The sequence below is a fragment of the Myotis yumanensis genome, unplaced genomic scaffold (genome assembly GCF_028538775.1).
Source record: "Myotis yumanensis isolate MYYU_CA2020_CCGP unplaced genomic scaffold, mMyoYum1.0.hap1 SCAF_4, whole genome shotgun sequence".
NCBI classification, from domain to species: domain Eukaryota; kingdom Metazoa; phylum Chordata; class Mammalia; order Chiroptera; family Vespertilionidae; genus Myotis; species Myotis yumanensis.
Window position 1 is genome coordinate 90,000,182 of NW_027223755.1, and position 24,781 is coordinate 90,024,962.

The 24,781-nt window shown below is 45.0% G+C and overlaps 1 protein-coding gene across 1 annotated transcript in view; it reads right to left on the reverse strand.

Annotated features, from left to right (window-relative positions):
• Positions 1-24,781, reverse strand: part of BMERB1 (bMERB domain containing 1) — a 94,073-nt gene that overhangs the window by 30,238 nt on the left and 39,054 nt on the right. Inside the window, exon 2 of the mRNA XM_070412932.1 lies at positions 7,389-7,512. Within this exon, the coding sequence (XP_070269033.1) occupies positions 7,389-7,512 (124 nt within the window). The remainder of the gene's footprint in view (positions 1-7,388; positions 7,513-24,781) is intronic.

Sequence of the window (24,781 nt, forward strand, 5' to 3'; positions counted from 1 at the left end):
AAGAATAATTTCCTTTCCTGGAGTTTGTTCTGACTTCAAAAGGCAACTCGTAACAGCAGAAGCTTGTCCAGTGGAGACATGTCTTTCTCCATTTGATCAGCCCAGACCCCCACCTCATCCCTACCTCCCAGTATGTGTAGAAATTAAAGAGGGTTCATACGGAGGGCAACTGACCGATGTTTCTCTCTCACATCAATGTTTCTCTCCCCACTCTCTCCCTTTCTCTCTAAAATCAATTAAAAAAACATATCCTCCTTGCTCAGTGGTTGAACTTCGACCCATAAACCAGGAGGTCACAGTTTGATTCCCAGTCAGAGCACATGCCCAGAATGTGGGCTCGATCCTCAGGGTGGGGCGTGCAGGAGGCAGCCATTAATGGTTCTCTCTCATCATCAATGTTTCTATCTCCCTCTCCCTTTCCCTTCCTCTCTCTGAAATCAATAAAAAAGGTATTTTAAAAAATATACTCTTGGGTGAGGATTGGGGAAAAAAAAGAAATTCAGGAGGGTCCTTCCATTCAGAGGTCTAACCTGGAACATTATCCATCCTCTCTCTTCTCTCTAGTCTCTCCATCCCTTCCCTCTTTCCCAGAGGCCTCCTCCCTCCCTTTCCTCCCCAACTCCTCAAATATTTTTGTATATTTTGTTCAAGACAAATTTCCTTTTAGATTTTCTACAATTAAAGGCATCTCTTCCCGCGCCCCTGCCGCCCCCCCCTTAAGTAAAGTGGTTCTGGCAACAATGACCTGTTCTTAGGAGATGCTATTTAAAACCCAGAGTACAACTGGTGTGACGCAGACCTCCTGAATGTGGCTGAGATGTGTCAAGTCCCATGAACGCACATGCTTCATTTTGCCCCTGGCTTGAAGCTTTTCCTAACAGACTTCAGAATTATCAGATCATTAAAGGGAAAAGAAAATAGCAGGCGTATATAATTTTTTAAATAATAATAAAGTCAGGGCTGCAGGGCAGAATTGGACTTGATGGTTGAGAGCCATTCCCCAGCTTCTCAGCAGAAGAGCGATTCCTCTGGAGATGACTAAGCCTCCCTGGTCCCCTACTCTCCCTCAGAGCACAGCTTTAACAGTTAAAAGAGGGAAGGGAATTTTGATTTGCTTACTTCCTAGAATCGGCCACCCACTTTCTTGTGCCCTCTCTTTTCATCCCTAGCTATGACGCTGCCAGAGAAACATTATTGTTCCATTGTATGGAGGGGTAAAACTGAGACTGGAACAGGGCAAAGGATTTGCTCCAGGCCACAGAGTTGGTAAGAAGTAAAACTGATATTCAAAACCAGCTGAGAGACCCTGTAGCATGCTGGTTGAGGTCATGGACTCTGGATCCAGAACATCTGGGTTATAGCACTGTCTGCCATTTAATGGAACCTGTGCAGCCCTGAGCAGATTCCTTGACTTCTCTGTGCCCTGGGTTCCTCATCTATAAAATGAGGGTGGGTAGTCTGCCTAGAGGGTTGGGCTGAGTATTAAATGATTCAATGCATGTAAGACACTTAGGACGCTGATCAGCATAGCAAGTATTTGAAAAGCTGCCATTTACAACTCAGGCACTTTCTACTACCCCATCCTAAATCTCTGCCAGTTCTAGGGCCTGACCGCTTCACCACACTTGGTACTTTTTAATAAAATGAATTCACTGGGGTCCCAGCCCAGGCTCTGGAGATATTGGAACTCAGGGCTGTGCTCCTGAAATCTGTCCTTTGCCTGCCCGTCTCCCCTGCCTGCTGCAGTTCTGACTCTCGCCGATTAAAAGCCACCCCTGCCCACAGCAAGCGGAGAGGCAGCGCACACTCTCCCTTTTATGAAAATCTGGCAAGCGGGTATAAAATGAAGATAACCGCCACCCACCGCCGTTCAGAGGCCGAAGATACCTAATTATCAGAATCCCAGATAAACAGCAGGAGCAGGAGGTACAGAGGACGCAGAGAGCTGAGGCGGGCAACCGCAGGAGGAGTGATGAAAAGCTAATGGTGTGATTCAGAGCTGGAACTGGGGTGAGAAAATGAGTCTGAGGTTGTTGACAGCCTCCAAAGGACAGGATGGTGAAAGGCACAGAGATGGGGCAGGAGCAGGAGGGACCAGGAGTGGGCGTGGGGGGCGAGGGGGTGTCAAGGATGGAACAAAGCAGGCGTCAAGCTTTATCTCCTGGACATTTGGTGCCTATTACAGAGATACTGAGGGGTTTATTGACTCGTTCAAATGAAGCTCATAAAATTGCCACACTTCAAGAGGGACACTTCTAAATGCCACTTAGCAACTTGGAAACCAGAGGACAAGCGAAGGGAAGACAATGACAGAAGATGCACTGTGTGTGCGGTACATGGACCCACCGTGGTCACGCATAACCCTTCTCTGAACCTGACTTCATGGGCCTTACCCAGGGCAAGCAGGTGTGCTGGAGGTGCTCCTGATTCGTCCTCCCATTAGTAAGCACTTTCCGTAGGTTATGTAATAATGTGTGGGAAGGGCTTAGCACAGGGTTGGGCCTGTAGCAAGGGCTCAATAAATGTTGACTATTGCGGTCCCTAAGAATCCCATAGGAATAGGACACTACAGCAAACTGTAACTTTCCAAGTTGGATCTCATCATTTTAGGCTCCAAACAAGTCATTGATCTCCAGGGAAAGGGTATGGAGAAGCCCAAAGCCAGACTCAGGAGATTCCTCTACACTACACCTAATTCCAGATGCTGGAATACGACAAATCGTGGGACTGTGTGGGATTGTGGGCACCCAAGCAGGAGTTTGCTTTTGCATTCTAGGGGAGCTGGACAAACAGAAAAGGGGTCCTTGTGTTGGGGATAAAGATAATAAACTAGGGCAAAGGGTTCTGCCTCTGGGACAGATACCTGGAACTCAAATCCCAGTTCCTCAGACCAGCTATTTTACCTCTCTAATCTCAGCTTCCTCATCCATAAAGTAGAAGGAATAGAACCCCACCCCCTCAGGTTCTTGTGACGATGCAATAAACTAAAATAAGTGAGCTAACGCACATAATGCATGTAGCATGTGTGTGGTATATCAGTGCCCTTGATAAACAGCAGTTCTTAGCACTCTGTCATGTGCCCAAGGTCCAGACCCAGGGCGTGGGAGAGCCAGGATGACCCCTAAGTCCACTTCTCATGAGTTCACCCTAGCTCCCTGGAAATGAGTAAATCCCCCTCTTCTACTTCCCCACAATTCTGGCGAGAGGACACAGAGAACCATCAGAGGCTGTGAGTCCCAGGGGAAAGGGCAAGGCAAGAAAAGGGAAACCCATGAAGAATAATGTTAAACGTTGGGTGTGTTGGGGCAGCAGCCATTAGATCTGTTCTTTTTTTTTTTTTTTTAATATATTTTATTGATTTTTTACAGAGAGGAAAGGAGAGAGATAGAGAGTTAGAAACATCGATGAGAGAGAAACATCGATCAGCTGCCTCCTGCACATCTCCCACTGGGGATGTGCCCGCAACCCAGGTACATGCCCTTGACCGGAATCGAACCTGGGACCTTTCAGTCCACAGGCCGACGCTCTATCCACTGAGCCAAACCGGTTTCGGCAATTAGATCTGTTCTTAAAGGAGTCGACAAAGCAGGAGACCATGAAAGTGCGAAGACACTCTCAACCATGAAATACGGTGATGGGTATTAACTTGATTACTTCCGAGCAGGTGTGACAAAGCCAATTCATCCCTGTTATTACAGCTACAGTCACTGGGCCTGCTTTAGCCAAGGGCTGTCACATTCCTGTCACTCAGAGCTTCCTCACTTGAGCCAGTAAATGCTTAGTACGGTCTGAAATTCTATTTCCCCTCTTACTCTAAGCCAAGAGTCATGTATGTGTGTGTGTGTGTGTGTGTGTGTGTGTGCGCGCGCGCATGCCTGTGTGTAAAGGGAAGTTGTTGGGGTAAGAATGGAGTATGAAAGAAAAATTTATTGCACATTCAACAAATATTAATTGTTTAATAAGTGCCAGGTACTGTTCAAGATGCTGGGAAGATATACATGTGGAAGGTGGATAAGATCCATGCCCTCATGGAGCTTATGCTCTTTAAGGAATTATCTTGGTAGATATATTCAGAACTCCCTTCCTTCCTTCCTTCCTTCCTTCCTTCCTTCCTTCCTCCCTCCCTCCCTCCCTCCCTCCCTCCTTCCCTCCCTCCCTCCCTCCCTCTTTTCCTCCCTCCTTTCTTCCTTCCACCCTGCATTCCCTCATTTAATAAATACTCTGGAGTCAGACTGCATCCTAGCTTGGCTACTTATTAGCTAATGCAATCTTAGGCAAATTTTTAACCTCTAATCCCTCTTCTCTAAAATGGAAACAAGAATAGGACCCATCTACATGATTAGACCTACAGTGAATGTGAGGGCCTAGATCTGAGAAACAGCCAGGAAACTGAATTCAAGAATGGCCCATGCACAGCCTGTGAGCCCGGGAGGCCAAGGATGATAGATGAGGCTTTTGCCCAGGTCTGAATAGGCTGTGATCTCTACCCTGGCCATCCTAGAATCCATCGTGCACCTCTGAGATTGATGAGGTGAGTGCACCCCCAGGCAAGGCTACATTCTGTACCAGGCTAGACCTGAGGGGTGTGTGGGGGGCTGTCATTATCATCCACTGTTGTCTGCAGGCTGCTAGGGAGACTCCAGGGGCCTGGAAGCTGGCCCCTCCCCTGGAGAATGTCTAAGCCACGCTCTATATCCTGACTACACTGACATCCTCCTGAACCTTTAGATAATTTGATTTATTCAAGTGTCTACTGTTGACATTTATCCCTAAGTGATTAGACTCAGAGTCACGATGGGGAAATTCAGCGAGGTCGTAAGTCAAGAGCTTAGTGCAGTGCTGGCCCAGAGCTCGAGCTTACAGGTTACCTATGGCTGTCTCTGTGCACTTGCTATGTGCCAGGCATGTGCCAGATGCTGGGAATAATGCATGCACGCCCGTGTGCATACACACACGCACACGATGCAGAGGTCAGTGAATGCAAAGAGACAGCCTTTGTTCCTTGCAGCAGCAAAAGCAACCTCTGGCCCCTCTTGAGCCCCTGCAGGTTTCTGTACCTTAAAGCAAAATTCATGTTCTCTGTCTTCCTTCCTTTTAAAGCACAGGGAGGGTATTGTAAATGCCAGTGATGTGTTTTTTTATGTTAGAAACAATCTATAGATAAGAACAGTAGTTTAATTATAGTTTTAGAAATGTTATGCTCTTTGAGAACATAAGAAGTAAAAATTGGAAACGGAAAAAAAGAAAACAGACGCAAAAGCAAGACCCAGGTACTAATGTCATCATTATCTGTAAGAGGGAGTTAGTACATCCTGACTGTTTATATATTAATAAATGAAATAGTAGTCATAAAAATATCCACCAGAATTAATTAATAAAAGCCAATACTATTAACATAGGTCACTTCTATGGTATGTGGTATATGATATGTATTATTTATAGACAATGATAATCCCAAACCTTTTTGTTGCCATGGAACTCTCAGTTATTCCACATTTTTTCACAAAAACTTTGAGATCTGGCTTTCCCCCCTAACCCAACTTCATCCATAAGGAGGAGCAGCATGGAGATTTTAGCATTCCCCAGATCCTATACTTGGATTGTCACTGTCTTTTATGTAGGGTGACTGTACCTATTACTTGAATTCAGTAACTGCCAATATCCAGGTGAGCCCCTAATCTGTATTTTTAGTTCAGTGGTTTCCCCTACACGCCAAACTCAGAAGCAGAACTTCCTGTCACTCATGTCCACTTGCTAACCCCCAGGCATTGCAAAGTCATCATGCCCAATCTTGGCAACCTCAGTTGTTGGAACCACCTGACCTAATAGAACGTGTGGTCTAAGTTGATACTTCTCCCACATAGACAATACTCCAAATTCTTTTAGGGAGGAAAAAACCATGGGGAGGAAGGGATTGCTTCCAAATACCCATGTATTAGTTTGTCATATTACCAGATGAAAGAGAGGATGTTTCTTATCTGTAAAGTGGGAGATGTTCTAGAACCTTCCTCTAAGGCAGCGGTTCTCAACCTGTGGGTCACAACCCCTTTGGGGGTCAAATGACCCTTTCACAGGGGTCGCCTAAAACCATCGGAAAACACATATATAATTACATATTGTTTTTGTGATTGATCACTATGCTTTAATTATGTTCAATTTGTAACAATGAAAATACATATCAGATATTTACATTACAATTCATAACAGTAGCAAAATTACAGTTATGAAGTAGCAACGAAAATAATTTTATGGTTGGGGGTCACCACAACATGAGGAACTGTATTAAAGGGTCGTGGCATTAGGAAGGTTGAGAACCACTGCTCTAAGGGCTCCCAGGAGAAGGAATCGTGCATGTGCATTTAGCACAGGGTCTGGCCCATACAGAGAGCTACATAAATGGCCACTATTAATACTGTGATCCATTTCATGGGGTGAGAGAGAAGGGCATAAAATGTAAGTGTGAGAATATGGGTTTTGAAAGCAGGAAGAGCTGGGTCTCAATCCTAACTCCCCCGTTTACTAGCTGGGAGGCCCCGAGCAAGTTAACTTGCCTGAGCCTCAGTCTCCTCATCCACAAAATGGGATAAAGCCATAACCGGCCTCATGGCATTGAGAGAAACAGGTGACAGAATGGGTGAGAGGAGCTTAGCACATGCCTGGAATGTGTCATGTTGCTGCTTCTTTGAGTGGAGTTTGTGTTGGGAGCTGACAGGCAGTGTAGGAAATTTTTCTCTTAAACGGTCTGTTTTGGTTTTGTTTTGCTTTTAAACTCTCACTGTTTCTCTTCAGAGTTCAATTTTTAAAATTATAGTTTTTTCAAAAGACTACCTGTAATTCTTCAGGAATGCTGTGCTCTATAGACAACAGATTTTCAAATTATGTGACTCTAAGGCTGCTAAGATCCCAGGAGAGAGGTATTATTATTTCCCCCCAATTTACAAATGAAGAGAGGCTAAATAACCTGCCCAATCTCACCCAGCATTGTTTTTAAAAATCTCAGGCCTATCTGAACCCAAAGTGCGTGCTCTTAACAACCCCAGCACAGGGCACCACCTCTGGTCCCCACCACACCCCCACCCCTTCCTCTCCCCACCCCCGTCTGTCTCCTTCCACGTCTCCTCACAATGGTAACATAGAAAGAGCTTAGGCTTTGGAGTCAGACTGTCCTGAATTCAATCCAACTTCAGGGTCTTGTTTAAAACACCAGATTATGATACCTACTTCTCTAGGCAGTAGTGAGAATCAAATGAGATTTTTTTTTTTTTGTAATGTACCTAATGCCTTTATTGCAGTGCCTGGCATGCAGTAACAAACAGTAAATGTTAGCTTCTCAGGTATCCTCCCCCTGAACCCCCCTTTTTTTCTCGGCTGCTTCCCCAGACACTCACATAAACCTGAGCTCTGACTCCCGTCGGACCAAAACTTCCCGGAGACGCTGGATTTTCGCCATTTCCAGCTCGATCTCCTCTGGCATCATGGTTGTCTCTGCCATGGAGATGATGTCCAGCTGACCTGTGTAGGAGACATGAAACGCAGGGGTCAAGGCCCCAAGTGTACACTGGTTTGCAAGGATTCCCTCATTTCGGGGACCAGACTCGACCCAACGACCTTCACACACGGCAAAGGCACGCGGATATCAGCTTTTACTGCGCGTGTGTGTTTTCCAGAAGGCCCTTTGGAAACTGGAAAACACATTTTTCAGTGGGAACGCTGTTAGGATGGCACATGAGGCTCAGGTGGGCTCACCAAAACCTGCTCACAATTGTGTCTGTGGCCTTGACAGTCCCTGGCTGTTCCCGGCTCCTGAGTCTCTGCTCCCCCAAACCATGGCCACTTTGCCAGGTCCCAGCCACCAAGACCAAGTTCAACTTTAAACAGAAGAAAGTTTTATAATAATTATTTTATAATAATACCATTAATTATCACCTTACAGGAATACTAAGTAATGTAAGCAAGAGTAATATAAAATAATACAAGTTTATTGTAGAAAATTCAGATAATACAGACAGGCAAAAATAACAAGGTAAAAAGTCATCCACTACCACAATGCCCAGAGAGACCCACTATCCACATTTTGATGGAAAGTCATCTGGTCTTATATTTATAGTTAGTTATACATTGAGTGACCAGATTATTATGACCACGTGACGTTTGTAGGCAAATTAGCTATAATTTCACGCTGAAGTTTCTAGAGGGCCAGACCATTATAAACGTCTGAATAGCACAACATACCTAAGTATCATTGCTGATCAAGTTCATCCTATCATGTTGATGGCGTATCCCAATGGAGATGGCTTCTTCCAACAAGACAATGCGCCATGCCACGGTGCTCGTATTGTACAGGAGTGGTTTCAAGAACATGAGGGAGACTTTACCTTGCTTAGGTGGCCCCCACAATCACCAGATCTCAATCCAATTGAGCATTTGTGGGACAAAGTTAAAAGAGCCATCAGGCAGCTGGTTCCACAACCATCAAATCTCACAGAACTGGACAGTACTATTCATCAGGCATGGTGTCAGATCCCTCGCATCACCTTTCAACATTTCGTGGAGTCAATGCCAAGAAGAATCGCCGCAGTATTGAAGGCAAAAGGTGGCCCAACAAAGTACTGATGGGGTGGTCATAATAATCTGGCCAGTCATAATAATCTGGCCACTCAGTGTATATATTGCTATATATTAAAAACATACTTAAAACATATATAACCATATATATTACCACATATACATTATCATTTATATAGAGAAAGACACTACATATATACGTATATATACACATACACACATATATACAACTAGAGGCCCGATGCCCAAAATCTGTGCAAGGGTAGGCCTTCACAGCCCTGGCTGCCTCACAGCCCTGCGGCCCCGCCCCCCACCCCCTGGTTGCGGAAGGTGGTTCTGGAAGGTGGTTCTGGAAGGTCGGTCTGTCGTCTGGTCTAATTAGCATATTAGCTCTTTATTATATAGGATTATATACATACTAGAGGCCCGGTGCATGAATTCGTGCTGTGGAGGTTGGCCGGCTGGCTCTGCCCCTGATTGGGCCGGTTGGCCGGCCACAGTGTGCACCATAGTGACCGGTTGTTATGGTCGTTCTGATCGCTTGGCTTTTATATATATAGGTACATTCACTATTTTATAGGTCTGGTTTTTGTCATACTGTATAAAGTTAGGGTCTCACATTTTCCTACCTGCTCTTTTTTACTTAATAACATATCATGAGCATTTTTGCACGTCCTCAGATGTTCTTCCCCAGCAGCAGTGTGAAAGGCTGTGTAGTTTTCTATTTGTGGCTGTATCATGAATCACTTCACCAACCCCCAGAAAGTTAGGTTGTTTTCTATGTTTCCCCACTATAAACAGGCCTGTGATGAGCATTCTCAAAACTAAATCTCTGCGTGCATCTAAGAGATTCCTTTAGCCCACATTTCCAGAGGGAATCCTGCAAAGGATGCAATAGTCTAAGGCCTTTCCTAGGTAGAGAAAGAGACCCAGGGGAGGGGATGTTCTTGTTCCACTCTAAGGCCAACATCACATCACCTACATCGGCTAACTCCTTCCACACCTGGCCCCTCAGTGCTGCTACCCTGCATTTGTCTTTTTCCTTACATCCCAGCCTGTGGTTTGGAAAGCTGCCTCCTCTCTACCTGTCTCCCTTCTATAGCCTGGAGCCCTGACCCAGTACACCTGCCCAGGGACTGTGATTACAGACCTCCCTAAGTTAGTTCCTGCCTGCTTGGATCTCAGAAGAGGCCCCACTCCCAAAAGCCTGCACAACTGCTTTGTCATCTGTGGGAATCTCCTGACCCAGAGTTCTTCACTAGATGTCAGATTTTTGGTAAATTGCCATACCCTTCAATCCACCTCTCCACCAACCAAAAGGCCTGGCTTGAGGAAGGAGGATAGGAGAAAAAACAAGATTAAAATATTATTATGAATTGAGCATTACTGTGTCCTGGGTTCCAACTAGGCTAGAGGACCAGCTTCAAGGAGCACCAACTTTGAGCACAGGACGATATAGGGTGGTGGTGATTTAGGGATGGGAGGCAGGGGATGTTCTGGCCTGGGTTTGAGTCTCAGCTCTGCTTCTCACTAGCTGTGTGGTCTTAATTAACCTCTCATGACTCAGTTTCCTCCTTTGTAACATGAGGATACTAAGAGACCCAGCCAGCCAGGGCAGTTGTGAGAACTGAATTAACCGAGGCATGCCATGCTCAATGCATGGTTACAATCATTTTGGTTATCACCACTGGGCCCACTCTGCCATGCCATCTCTTTATCCTCCCCACAAGCCAGCAGGATTGGGATGTTCTCTTTTTTACAAATTAAGGAAACAAAAGCTCAAAGCTGAGCACATGTGTGTCTCCACAATGCACACTCCTTGACTCATCATCTCTGTCTTTTGCCCAGACAGGTGTTCTAAGTCCAATACCCTAATTATTCACATCTTACAAGTCCTAGGGCTGCCAGAACAATTCACCACAAACTGGGTGGCTAAAACAACGGGAAGGTCTTCCTTCACAGTTCTGGATGCCAAAGTCCCAAATCGGGTGTCTGCAGGGCCACACTCTCTCCAAAGGCTCTAGGGGAGGATTCTTTCTTACCTCTTCCAGATCCTTCTGGCTCCTGCAACCCTTGGCTTGTGGCAGCATTGCTCCAACCTCTGCCTTTGTTTTCACATGGCCTTCATCCCTGTAGCTCTATGTGTCCTTCTCTGCCCTTTTCCACCTCATTGGATTTAGGGCCCACCATAGTCCACTATGATCTTGTTTTGATCTTTATCTTTTTTTCTAATACTTTTATTGATTTCAGAGAGGAAGGGAGAGGGAGAGAGAGATAGAAACATCAATGATGAGAGAGAATCATTGATTGGCTGCCTCCTGAACGCCCCCTACTGGGGATCGAGCCTGCAACCCGGGCATGTGCCCTTGACCAGAATCGAACCCGGGACCCTTCAGTCCACAGGCCGACGCTCTATCCACTGAGCCAAACTGGCTAGGGCTGATCTTTATCTTTTTTAAAAAAATGTTTTTATTAATTTTTAGAGAGAGAGGAAGGGAGAGAGAGAGAGAGAGAAACAAGACGACACTCAACCAACTGAGCCACGGTAGCCAGGCCAATCTTTATCTAAATTGCCTCTGCAAACACCCTATTACAAATAAGGTCTGAGGTTCTGGGTGGATATGAATTTTGGGAGAGCACTACTTAGCCCTGCAGTGATGAATGGTCACAGGCTCACATGCTACCTCAGAGTGATGTCACATTCTTCAAGAGCTTTAGTCACATGAAGCACAGCCCTGCTTGAAGCAGCAGGAGTCCCATCCCAGGAGGTGGCCAGGGAATGGGGCATGGTGACAACCAGCTGAGGGCCAGTCGGAGATCCTTGATCCGAGGCCAATCACTGGTTATATGACCTTGAATGAGCCTCTTTTATCACTTAGCATCACTTTCTTATTTGCAAAATGGAGTTCAATAGCTCTTGTGCGTTACACTGTGCTGAGGCTTTATATATATTTTCCCATTTAATCCCTAGTTTATAAATGATGAATCTGAAGCTTAGAGAAGGAAAGTGACTTGACCAACACTGCACAACTAGAACATTGCAGAGACAGAATCCAAACCTAGGTCTGTCTCTCCTTCTGTCTCTTTCTCTCTCTTTCTCTTAACCACATTATACAGCCTCCAGGCGAGGGATAAAGGTATTTGAGGATGCAAAAGCTCATGGTTAATGACCCTGCAGATATAAATGGGTTTCTCACATCACGGTTCAGATGGGGCAGCCTGATTTCCATGGGACAGATGCTGAAAATGACAAAACATCCTGAAGCAAAGTGTGTGACAAGAGAATTAATCACACCCCATGGGCTGGCATTTTACCTCCGTGCTTGGGGGAGGGTAGAGGTGATGGCACTGCCAGGCTCCAGGTGCTGAGATGAACATTTAGCTTTGACTTTGGGCAGAGGATGAGGATGATGCCTCTATTGAAAAGACTCCATCAGGGATATTTTCCTTCCCCTGGAGAATGGAGTGAAGCCTAGATCTCAAAATCAGATATAAATTAATTAGAATCCTTTCTTGTAATGAGTGCTCTGTGCCAGCCACTGTGCTAGGCTTATTCTAAACCATATCTCATTTATCTTCACAATACCTATAAGCCAAATCCAGTCCCTGGCATGATTTTGTAGGTAAAGTCTGACTGGAACACTGGCCATGCTCATTCATTTACATGTTATTTATGGTTGTTTTTGCACTATAACAGCAGAATGTAGTAGCTGCAACATAGATCGTGTGGCCTACAAAACCTCAAATATCTACTACCTAGCCCTTTACAGAAAAAGTTTGCCAACCCCTGCCCTAGATAGTAGATGCTATAATTTCCCCCGTTTAAAGGGTTTTTAAAAACCACTACAGGTTTATACAGTAACAATAATAACTAACATTTATTGAGCACTTGTCACATGCCAGGCTCTGATTCTCAAAACAGCCGTGGGTGGTAAATACAGAATCCCCATTTCACAGGTGAGCAAGTTGAGGCTCAGGAAAAGAGTAAGATTTAACACCAGATCTGTCCTGCTCTAAAGCCCTTTTTGTAATCAGTGATATTCATTTAAGAACTATCTCCCTACTTAAGACATCATCATCTTAACAATAGAAAGAACTGAATATATTCTGTTGCATTAGGCACATGGAGAGTAGCTGTTCGCAAGTATTAGCAGGCGTGCTGATTATTTGGGGAGCTTGTTAAAAAGGCGGCTTCTCTGTCTCTATCCCCAGGGACTTCCACGCAGGAGGTTTTCAGACCGGATTCTGAGAAACGCTGGTATAGGGCATGAATAAATGAATCTCATGCATAGTGGGTTGCTTTTCCATGTGAATTTGTGTGATAGCGCTAGTGTGATGGAAACCTCCTCGACAACATTTCTCAGCTAGAAGGCAGGCGTCCAACAGCTGCTCACGCATGTGTCCATGAGGAGGACAAATCCTGGAAGGAGACAGGCAGCATTTCAGGCTGGCTAGAGAAGACAGTCTCTATGAGGCCCTACTACCTGTTTCCAGGCAGAGCCCAGCTGCTGTGTAGACAGAGCAAAGCACTAAGGCACGGAAGGCCCCAGGGCTCCAACTGCCATTCCTGTCACTGAGCCTCCAGGAGCTGAGTCACTTCTGGGGGAAGAAGCAGCTAAATCCATCTTTTATCCCCAAATGCCACACCAGGGAGACGCATGCCTCATGGGTGCTGAAGCACCAGCGAACACGAGCCGAACACCGGGCATGACTGGGACGCGCCAGCAGGCTTAGTCATTTATCTCAAAAAATGTAAAGCTGCCCAGAGACAGGGGTGGCAATCTCCCAGAAACCTGTAGCTTAAATATAGCTGAGAAGGGTAAAACTCTGGGGACCGACGAGAATCTTCCCTGGCCTGTCTTTTCTAACCATGGCTCACAGTAGGAATTTAAGCCCACGGTCCCCTAAACAGCCCCTGCTTATGTTTCTGCTTCATAACTGTATGCACCTGGAATATGCTCCAGAACGCGCTCATATTAAGCATTTATTTACTGTGAGCCAACCACTTCTAAACACCTTAGCGGGTAGGTATTATCATTATCACCTTCCCTTTAGAGATTAAGAAGATGAGGTTCAGAGAGATCCTAAGTGTTTGGCCAAAATCACTCGACCTATGAGTGGCAGAGCTGGGACTCAGACTCGGGTCTGCGTGATTCCAAAGCATCATGCTGTAGGTCGAAGGGCTGCAGAACAAACTCTGAGTCACTGCACAGAATTCATCACAGCCATGTACCATCTGCTATGGACTGAACGTTTGTATCCCCCCACCTCAAAGTCAATTGTTGAAATGCTATCCTCCAATGTGATGGCATTAAGAGGTGGGGGCTTTGAAAGGTAATTAGGGTTAGATAAGTTCAAGAGGGTGAGGCCCCCGTGATGAAGAGGAGACACAAGAGCTTGCTTCCTCTCTCTGCTCTTCACCAAGTGAGGACACAACAAGAAGGCAGCCATCTACAAACCAGAAAGAGGGTCCTCACCCACCAAACACTGGATCTGCCAGTACTCTGACCCTGGGCTTCCCAGCCTCCAGAACCATGAGAAATAAAAGTGTGTTACTTAAGCCACCTAAATCTATGGAATTGTGTTACAGCAGCCCGAGCAGACTAATACACTGTCTATGCTATCATTTACTCAATATTTCTTTACACTGACTATAAAAAAATTCAAATAAACCTCTTAAAGGGAATTTCATATTATGTCCATAATAATAAGTCCCTGTCACTTGGCAAAATTAGAAAATATCCATAAAAATAAATTCAATGGAAATACAGTGATGCTATCAAATTCTAGCTAAATACTGTAGGCTCAAGGCTCAGATTGAAGCCTAATCTTCCTTTCTTAACAAGGTGAATTAGCAAGTATTAGACAGTTAGCAAGTACTAGAGAAACATTAGAAACAAAACACCAAATTGAGACTTTCTTCTTTGGTAATTACAAAGGTTGATAACTAGAAAAGAGAGTACTTTTCCCACAATGTAATTCAATGGTATTTGATGCTAGAAGCATCTGTGTACCACTAGGATACCCCTCCGACCCCCAAGAACGCTGCTGCAAAATGGAATCCCATTGCTTTGGGTTGGATGGGTCTTAGAGGTCCTTTAGGTCAGCCTCTGCATGCGGGATAGGATGTGGAATGATGCGACAGGATGCAGTTCTTAGGGTCTTTTGACAAGCAGCGGTGAGCCAAACTCTTGAATTCTCACTGGAAATTAAATGAGAACTCAGAAATAAATAAATAAATAAATAAATAAATAAATAAATAAGAACTCAGGCCTGAAGGACAATTCTCAACCATTTGTCAAGTTTTTCATCCAAAGATGAATCATCCATGTTGAGTCCTTATTTCAAACTCGCTGATATCACCCAGGTAATTAAATGAAGGTGGGCCCATTCATTTCATTCCCACATCATTTATTAGGTGTCCAGCATCCTTAAAACATATTCATAAGGACACAGGACAAAAGGGCCACAGTGGCTGCCTTGGAGGATGTGGGGGGCTGGGGGGCTGTGTTGGGGAGAATCACCTTCTACCTAATATGCCCTTTTCTACTGTTTGGATTATTTAACACATTTTTTATTTTGGACTGATTTTAGATTACTAGGAAAGTTGCAAAGATACTACAGTGATTCTCCATATATCCTTCACTTAGTTCACTGTTAACATCACCAAGATGTGGATGCATTACTTCTAGCTGTATTGTTTGAAATTTTACTATGGCAGGTGTTACCTATTCAAGACAGATTTAAAATAACGAGCAACCCCTGACCAGTTTGGCTCAGTGGATAGAGCATCGGACTGCAGACTAAAGGGTTCCAGGTTCGATTCCAGTCAAGGGCACATACCTTGGTTGTGGGCACATCCCCAGTGGGGGGTGTGTAGGAGGCAGCTGATCGATGTTTCTCTCGCATCGATGTTTCTAACTCTCTATCCCTCTCCCTTCCTCCCTGTAAAAAATCAATAAAAAACATTTTAAAATAATGAGCAAGGCGGGGGGCGGGGGGGGGCCGGGGAGAGAATAAAGAAAAAATAGTTGGTGTGTGCAGGCGCCATGGAAACCAAATAAGTCCTTAAAGAGGGCAAGTAAAGGGGGCAGTTATGAGCATGGACTTTGGGGTCTCGGGGCTGGCTCTCATGCTGACCTTGATCCCATTAGTTGAGACTCTGCCCTCCATTTCTTCATCTGCAACACTGGGAAAATCATACACATCTCTTAGGAAATTCATGTAAGTGCCAGGCACATACAAAGTTCTCTCCATAACTCTCTGTATAATATTTGCTCTTATTATTCACTTAATAAATATGCATTGAAAACCTGTTTCATGCCAGATACTGCTCTCACCAAGAGGAATGAAACCAAACAGACAAAAGCTGTGCCCTCCTGGAGCTGATTTTCTAGCACGGGGCTTACATGTCAGAGAGTAAATTTGCTTCAGTGCTCTGTGCTGGTCATTGGCTTACTCTGCCGGAGACCAATTCCAGCATGCACAGCAGGGCTGCATCTGGGAATGGCTAAAGGCATTTCCCCAAACCTGAATAGGATACATTAAATTGATTGTGGCTGCCAGACAGTTAAAGGGCATCTTAATCTACATGTTATTGCCTCCTACTGGCCAAACACCTGAATAGCCGTAGGCTAATTCCCCCATTCTGACAATGGACTCTGTACCAAACCCTGACCCTTTGAAGCGTATATCTCTGCCTCACCTCAGGACAAGTTGTGTTAATAAAAAGCATGAGGTCCTGGGGAAGAGGAAAACCTAAGACCTTAGACTTAAGATCTTGGATCTTAGCTCCTTTAGCTAAGCTCCTCTGACCCCCAAATGCCTATCAAAATTATATTTCGTCTCTGGACTCTTTATTAGTCTCTGGATTCCTATTTAACATCTATGCACAGCCTTCTCCAGATTCCTGAACCCTTCTTGATGCTGGGACAAGAACCCCGGCATTACTCTTGACAGTAGATTTGGACAGATTCTGGTTCAAGTCCTGGCTCTACCACCAGTTGCGTGATCTGGACCCATTACTTAACATTCCCAAGTCTCGCTTTCCTCTTCTATAAAATGGGACAGTAACTCCTACCTCATGGACTTGCTGCCATGGAGATAAAATTAAATAACATATCAAGTGCTTGGTGCAGTGCTTGGGCATGACACAGAGTAGTCGGTATCATTCTTACTACCATCACATTTCCTTTCCCTGGAAGAAGCCAGACTAATGTGGGGGAGGAAACAAAATTGGGATCATCAGCTCTGGAGAACAACAGACTTCTGCTCATTTGGGCCACTCCTCTGCCCCTCTAGGTACGACTGCAGTCCTACTCCAACAGACCCATGCCTGCTCTGAAAGGAGGAGCCAAAGGGGGCCTCATCAATCCTCTGTCAAGGACCCAATCCTTTGAGTCTGTATGCACAGGCACATCTTCCTGGCATCAACCCAACAGAGAGTCTACACACCGGGAAATACATCTGAGGCCCAATTACTGGGAAGCGGATATCCTGATGCATTTCAAAGGCTCCTGGCGACACCCTGCCTTTTATTGTCATCAATCATTCATGTAGGGAAGAAGCTAATTTCAACCCCCAAACATCTTATGGGATGTACCAAGCATCTTGCCTTCTTGCTATACCGTGAATATAATGGGAAACGGCTGGTTGCTTTTAATGAGTCACCATTTCCCAAGAACATGAAGTAACTGCTTTTAATTCAGATGGTTCTGGGTGCTCCATTCCCCTTGAAGGAGAATGTCCAGAGAGCAACTGTACCTCCCATGACCCAGTGCCTTCCCATACATGACGCCTCTTTAGTTTCACAATCAACACTGCAAGGGAGGTTTTGCAGCTGAGAAACTGACTTGCCTCTGAATCCTGGCCATGGTTATTGTTCTCTAGTGTTACCGGGAGCATGATTTTTAGCTTCTCCGAGTTTTTTTCTCGGACACATCTCACTTGTCCAAGGTCACAAAAGTAATTCGGAGAATGCACCATCAGCAGTGGGGTGAAGGAGCAGGCGCTAGAATCAAGCTCACTTGGGTTTAAATCCTGCATCTGCTTCTTTCTAGCTGCTGACCTTGGGCAAGTGACTTGACTTCTCTAAGCCTCGGGTTCCTTACCTGTACATTGGGGGTAAGTAAGTACAATGTGAGACCATCTGAAGACTCATTCTGAAAGCTCAGGCAAGAGTTATATTTTTATTTATTTTTAATATATTTATTGATTTCAGAGAGGACGGGAGAAGGAGAGAGAGATAGAAACATCAATGATGAGAGAGAATCACTGATTCGCTGCCTCCTGCATGCCCCACACAGGGGATCAAGCCTGCAACCCAGGCATGTGCCCTGACCAGGAATCGAATTCTGACCTCTTGGTTCATAGGTCAACACTCAACCACTGAGCCATGCCAGCTGGGCTCAGGCAAGAGCATTATCTCACCTCTGCTCTGAGCACTTGCTCCATATTGAGTTTTTCACCCCAGGCACTACTGACATTTGGAGCTGGATCATCCTTTACTGGATCATTCTTCACCTCTGCATGGCAGGATATTTAGCAGCACCTCAGGACTCTACCCACTAGAAGCTGGTAGCATCTTCCCACCAACCCAAAATGTCTTCCAACATTTGCAAATATCAGAAGGGGGAAAATTGTCCCAGGCTGAGAATCATTGGTTTAGACCCACTTTTTCAGTAGTGTTTTGAGAACACCTTAATTCTTATTGTCCTATATAAAGTAATATACTCACAGGTCCTGTGCATTAGGGTGTAGACATCTTTGGGAGGCCATTATTCAGCTGATTACATAATAGAGAAGGCAAAACAAAACAAACAAACAAAAACCCTACTGTGGAGGGTCCCATGATTGGGTCATCCTCCTCCTCAAGGGTAGAAACTATGGTCTGTAGGGAGGGACGTAGATTCACTGAAGGAGCTGGGATAACCAAGCAGTGCGACTGCCGTCCTGCTCACTGGGCATTGTCCACACCACCCAGCTCAGTGCCAGCAGCTACAGCATGGCAACACTTGGCTGAAAGCATGACTCACGTCAGAATGAGGGCCCTGCCCCTACCTGGCTTGTGCCCCTGGAGAAGTTATTTAAATTCTCTGACTTTCCCCTTTCTCCCTTGTAAAGTGGGTCTAATGATCCTTGTTTGCCATATTTGTTCATCCCATAATAACTATTTGCGTAGTTGGTAAGTGGGTTATGCAACCTTCTCCTTCCTCAATATCCGTCATCTATTAAGTGGGGATAATAATAGAAGCTACTCATTGGTTGTGATGAGGGTTGAATGAGAGAGTGTATGTAAGGTTAGTATATAATAAGGACAGAGTGAGGTCTTGGTGAATGTCAATTGTCATATCACCATCACCATCATCACCATCATCACCATCATCACCATCATCATCACTATCATCATCATCATCATCATCATCACTATCATTACCATCACTGTTATCATCATCATCATCATGACCATCAAAAGATAAAGCAGCCAACCTGACTTCTACCATAGCTGGAACTGGGGGTGAAAAAGGAAAGTCCTTGGGGAGCCCCTGCCCCAACCTTACCTCCCTCACAGAACTCCCTTCATTGGGAATACCCAACCTCATATACCATCCTGTACCATACCTACTTAAGGAGAATGAGAAACACCAAAAGTCATGTGTCCCAACTGCATCATCCACAAAACCAGCATAGGCAGGGGGTGAAGGGGTGGAGGGAAGGTGTGATATTAAGGTAATGAAAATACTTTTAAGCAAATATTCTAGAATATTATCCTTAAGGAATCCTCTTAGAATGTTTTATACAACTAACTAGAGGCCTGGTGCACGACATTCGTGCAGGACATCCCCCAGGGGTCCTTAGCGCTTCCGTGGAGGCCAGAGAGGCTCCCGCCATCACCGCTGCACTTGCTAGCTGTGAGCCCCGCTTCTGGCTGAGCATCCCCCTGTGGGAGCATACTGACCACCAGGGGGCAGCTCCTGCATTGAGCATCTGTCCCCTGGTGGTCATAGTGACCGGTCATTCTGCCATTTGGTCGATTTGCATATATAGGATAATACCAACATTTCTTAAGCCTTGAAAAACTTTTCTTAGACTATTAAATCCTTTATGAAATAAGCAGATGTATTAATAATCAAACTCTTCTTTGACAACTGCTTTCAAATCAGTTTATGAGCCATTTAGGAAAAGCAGTTTAACACATTTATGTTCATATGATTTAATTACCCACTCTATTTGCACAACTTGGCACAGAATGACTTTTGGTAGTTTCAAAAAAAAATCAAACTCCCTCTCCACCAAAGGTTCATCACGGAGGGGAACTTCATCATGGAGGAAGTTCCCAAGACTTCAACACAGACTGGGTTTGTACTCCCAGGAGGAGTTCCAGAAAGGTTTTATTTGAACAATCTGTATGTTACCTCCAGGGTGGGGTTTTGAAGGAGATGACACATGAGTTCTGGCATTTTATTCAACAATCTATAATGTCATTTTTTTGTTACTTGATGTCCTTACCCAACACTTCTAAATGACCTTCAATGAGTCACCAAACTTCTCTGTCATATTTCTGAGGTCCTTTGAGGACATACAAAAAAATAAAGTATTCTTCCTAATCCAGAGGGAATTGTTAGAGATGCTGAATTAAAACTGTGGAAATTGATAACCCTGAAATAACAATACGGTCATTGTCCAAATGAAATTACACAAACAACTAATGTTTTGTGGCACTTCTGCAGGTTCATCCTCTTATTCAAGTTTCATTTTTTTAAAACTACCCTCCAGCCCTGCAATCTCAGGCTTCATGAGTATAGACAATTATGAATCTACCCCGAGCTGTGATTCATGATCTTTACTAAGACTCCCTAAAGCTTCCAATTTATAAACCAATTCAAAAGTAAGCAAAGGGCCTGGGTCACGCAAGGATGGACAGAGAACCAGATGGTACTGCTTTAAACCGTTCTTGGTGGGGCTGAAATGATTGGAATCTAAAGGAAAATAAATTGGAACTGTCTAAAGTAATATTTCAGTTTTTAAAAATTGCTTAGCTTGGAAATCATGTGGCTCATTTCATCCCTCACCGGCTGGAAACTTAACTGGGGAGATAAACTGCTTGGAGAACATTATTTTCCTTCTGAAAGTTTGAAACTGGGGAATAGCATGAGATAAATGGAGGTGGCTTGGGGTGTGTTTGGGGATCCTTGAGGATCAGGTAAAAACAGCCGGAGAGCCTGTGTATGGGTTGTGTGCAAGCATGGGTGGGCCAAGTTCAACGTTCACAAACACAGACTGCATGCTGGGAAGCCAGAGGGAGAGCCTGAGGATGGCAGAAGAGGGGAGGCTAATGTGGAAACAGAGATGCTGGATTGAAAGTGCAGCATGATACCTGGCCGGTGTGGCTTGGTGTTTGAGCTTCGACCCATGAACCAAGAAGTCACTGGTTGGATTCCCAGTCAGGGCACATGCCCTGGTTGCGGGCTTGATCCCCAGTAGGGGGTGTGCAGGAGGCAGCTGATCGGTGATGTTTCTCTCTCAGCATTGATGTTTCTCTCTCTCCCTCTTCCTTCTTCTCTCTCTAAAAAAATCAATAAGAACACACATCTTTTACAAGTGCAGCATAAGAAGAGAAGGTCCTAAACAGAGAGATCAATCACAGAGGCAAAATAATCAGAGCTGGAAATACTAAGGGTTTTACTTTCTTCATTAACTAAAGTTCATACTTTGCTCAGATTTCCTTGGTTTTTACCTAACATCCTTTCTCTGTTTCAAGATTCCATCCAGGATATCACATGACATTTAGTTGTCATGCCTCCTACGCTCCTCTGGGCTGTGACAGTTTCTCAGACTGTCACTTGTTTTTGATGACCTTGACAGTTTTGAGGAGTACTCATAAAATATTGCATAGAATGTCCCTCAGTGGGATGTGTCTGATGTTTTTCTGAAGATTAGATGGGGGTTATGGGTTTACGGGAGAAAGACCGCGGAGGGACACTGCCATTCTCATCACTGTCTGTCAAGGGCACGTGCTGTAAGGATGACCTGTCACCGTTGATGTTGACCTGGGTCACCTGGCTCAGCGGTGCCTGTCAGGTTTCTCCACTGTACAGTCATCCTCTCCCCTACGCCTTCCCATTTTGTCCTCTTTGGAAGGGAATCACTGAGCACAGCCCACACTCACCAGGTGGGGAGTTATACGCACTTCCGTGAGGGCAGAGCCTGCTTTCATTTTTATAATTAGAAAAAGTAAACCCTCATTAAAAGATGAAGAGGACCACATGCCAGCGGAGCAGAAACCCAGAACGTGTGAGGCCCAGCTGGAACTGGAGGTGTGGCAAAGACCCGCTCCCCAACAATCCTGCAAGAGGTGCACGGTCTGAGTGTTCAAGTCCAAGGGTCAGCCTGGCTGCAAAAAAAGGAAGACGCTAAAAAACAAAAACAAGCCCTGGCCGGTTTGGCTCAGTGGATAAAGCATCGGCCTGCAGACTGAAGGGTCCCGGGTTTGATTCCGGTCAAGGGCACATGCCCGGATTGCGGGCTTGATCCCCAGTAGGGGCCATGCAGGAGGCAGCGGATCAATGATTCTCTCTCATTCATTGATGTTTCTAACTCTCTCTCCCTCTCTCTTCTTCCCTGAAAAAAATAAAAATATATATTTTTTTAAAAACTGGGCACAAAAGTGAGACAAAGGTTCATCCAGAAGGGATAATTTTCCTAGGTGCCGATTTTTATTCTCTCCACATCTCTTCTGAAAGCTCAGGGCTCTGCCCCTTTGGGTGGTCCTTCCTCTGTGGGGCCTTGGACAAGTGGCGTGGTCTGATATGTCATTCGAAGGCTCTTCTTTATTCAACATAACGACCATACACCAGACAATGTTCTAGGAGCAGGCCTACAGAAATGAAATATCCAACCTAGTGGGGAAGGTGGGTGGCAGGTAAAAAGATAAACTAATAGCCTGTAAGTCAGCGGTTCTCAACCTGTGGGTCGCGACCCCTTTGGGGGTTGAACGACCCTTTCACAGGGGTCGCCTAAGGCCATCGGAAAACACATATATAATTACATTACGGTTCATAACAGTAGCAAAATTACAGTTATGAAGTAGCAACGAAAATAATTTTATGGTTGGGGGTCACCACAACATGAGGAACTGTATTAAAGGGTCGCGGCATTAGGAAGGTTGAGAACCACTGCTTTAAGTTAACAGGACTACACAGAGAATAAAATGTGGTTATGGGCTAGAAAGCGATGGACAGGTGACTTCTTCAGACAGTGGAGTCAGGTGGACATCTCTGGGACAGCGATATTTGAGCTGACACTGAATGACCAAAAGAAGCAGGCTTGGGAAGAAGGAAGGAGAGAATGCTACCGGAAGATGGAATTGCAAATGCAGAAGTCCCGAGATAGAGTAAGTTTCCTGTTCAAGAACAGAGAGAAGGTCAATGTGGGTGAAGCAAACTGAAAAAGGGGAGGAATGTCGTAGGATGGAGAGACAGGCAGGGACCAGATGATGCTGGGCCTGTAGTTCTGGTGAAAAATTCGGATTTCAGTCCCAGTGGTTGACAAACAGAATTTTAAGCAGAGGAGTGATGAGACTGACCGTGTTTTTAAAGTCTCTGTCTCCCATGAGAGGGTGCACTGTTACAGGAGCAAGCATAGAAGTAGGAAAACCTGCCTCTTGCTATTGCTTCAGAAAGTTGTTGAAGGATTAAATGCATGATAATGTGTGCAAAGTGCTCAGTCCAGGGCCTGGTCATAGTAAGCAATCAATAAATGCAATAAAATAAAATAAATGCAATCAATAAACCCACTACTGCAGTTATGCAGATGCTTGCCACTCCTTCCAACTTAGCCACAGCTGTCTGTGCAGCTCCCACTCTCTGTGGCTCTTTGCGGAGGGTGGGACAGCCCTGAGGTTGCTGGCCATCCTATTCCCACAGACAGGGCTGACTGAACTGGGGTGTGACCGACAAGTCCCAGGGAGGCAATGTATTTGAGTGCATAACAATTATTTGGAGCCACAAGTAATTGAGAAAAAAAAAAAGATACAAGAAAAGCTCTCTTCCCTCCCCCTATTTGCCTAAAAGCAGGACATAAATTTGTAAACCCGTCTCTCCTCCCAGGAAGTTAATCACTTTATAGATCCTTAGTTTGAAGTTGGCACCAAAGGAATCTACACAGCAAACTTACTAACGAGTCCTTATCTCCCATTAGTTTCTCTCATATAGTTTCCTTCCTGTAAGAAAATCAAAGTCATTTTCCTTTGTCTTGTCACTTCTCTAAATACTTATTGTTCTTTTGTTAAGATGCTATGTAAGCCCAAGTTCTAACCACCCTTACGAGTTACTCATTGCTGAGTGCTCCTACATAGAGGTGCAAGGCACAAGTTAACACACTTCTGTTTGTTTTCCTCTTTTAATATGTCTTTTGTTAGTCTAATTTATAAGGCCCCAGCCAGAGAGCCTGTGATGGGTGGAGGAAAAAGTGGGGTTTTTTTTCCTTCCATACACCAGCTTGGCATCTCTTAAAGTGGTGGGTACAGTCTCGGTTTGGCAAAGGATGAGGAGGAAATATACTGAATTTGAAATGGACCATTAAGAGTAAAATAAAAACAGGGTCGGAATGAAGCCTACCATAGGATAAATTTGAGGTGGTAAGTTATATTTGGGGAAAGTTAGAAAAAGACTTTGTGGGAGGGATGGGAGGATAGGGGAGGAACAGGGTTGACTGTCAACAAAAGTCCAACAGAAATAACGGAAAGCCCACATCAGGAAACAGCTATTTTGAGCCCAACTAGAAGGTTAGGCGGGGTCTGCCTTTACTAAGGGGGTGAGTGGCTGAGCCAGGCTGTTAGCTATTCAAGTCACTGCTTCCCCTAAACAGAATTTGAATCAACTGAGTGCTGAGAGTCCAAGCCACCTGATTGCTCAGACAATGAAAAAACCTTTCTAAAGCTCCGGGTTTGCCAGACCCAGGTCTGCTCCAAGAGAAACTGGAACCTGCTAAAAGAGTTTTGCCAAAGGGAAGACAAGCAATTCCTTCCAGAAGAGGGGGTGTGAGTGACAATTTCCTGCTCCTGGCAGCAACTCCACTCGTTTTGTTCAGGACATTTAGACTCTAAATGTCACAGTGTGATGTCCCCCATGTGGAGGGGACATTTGTTGATTCTGCCTCCTGGCATCCATTCACCTTCCTTTGGTAACAGGACTCCAATTACCAAACTCAGGCACCA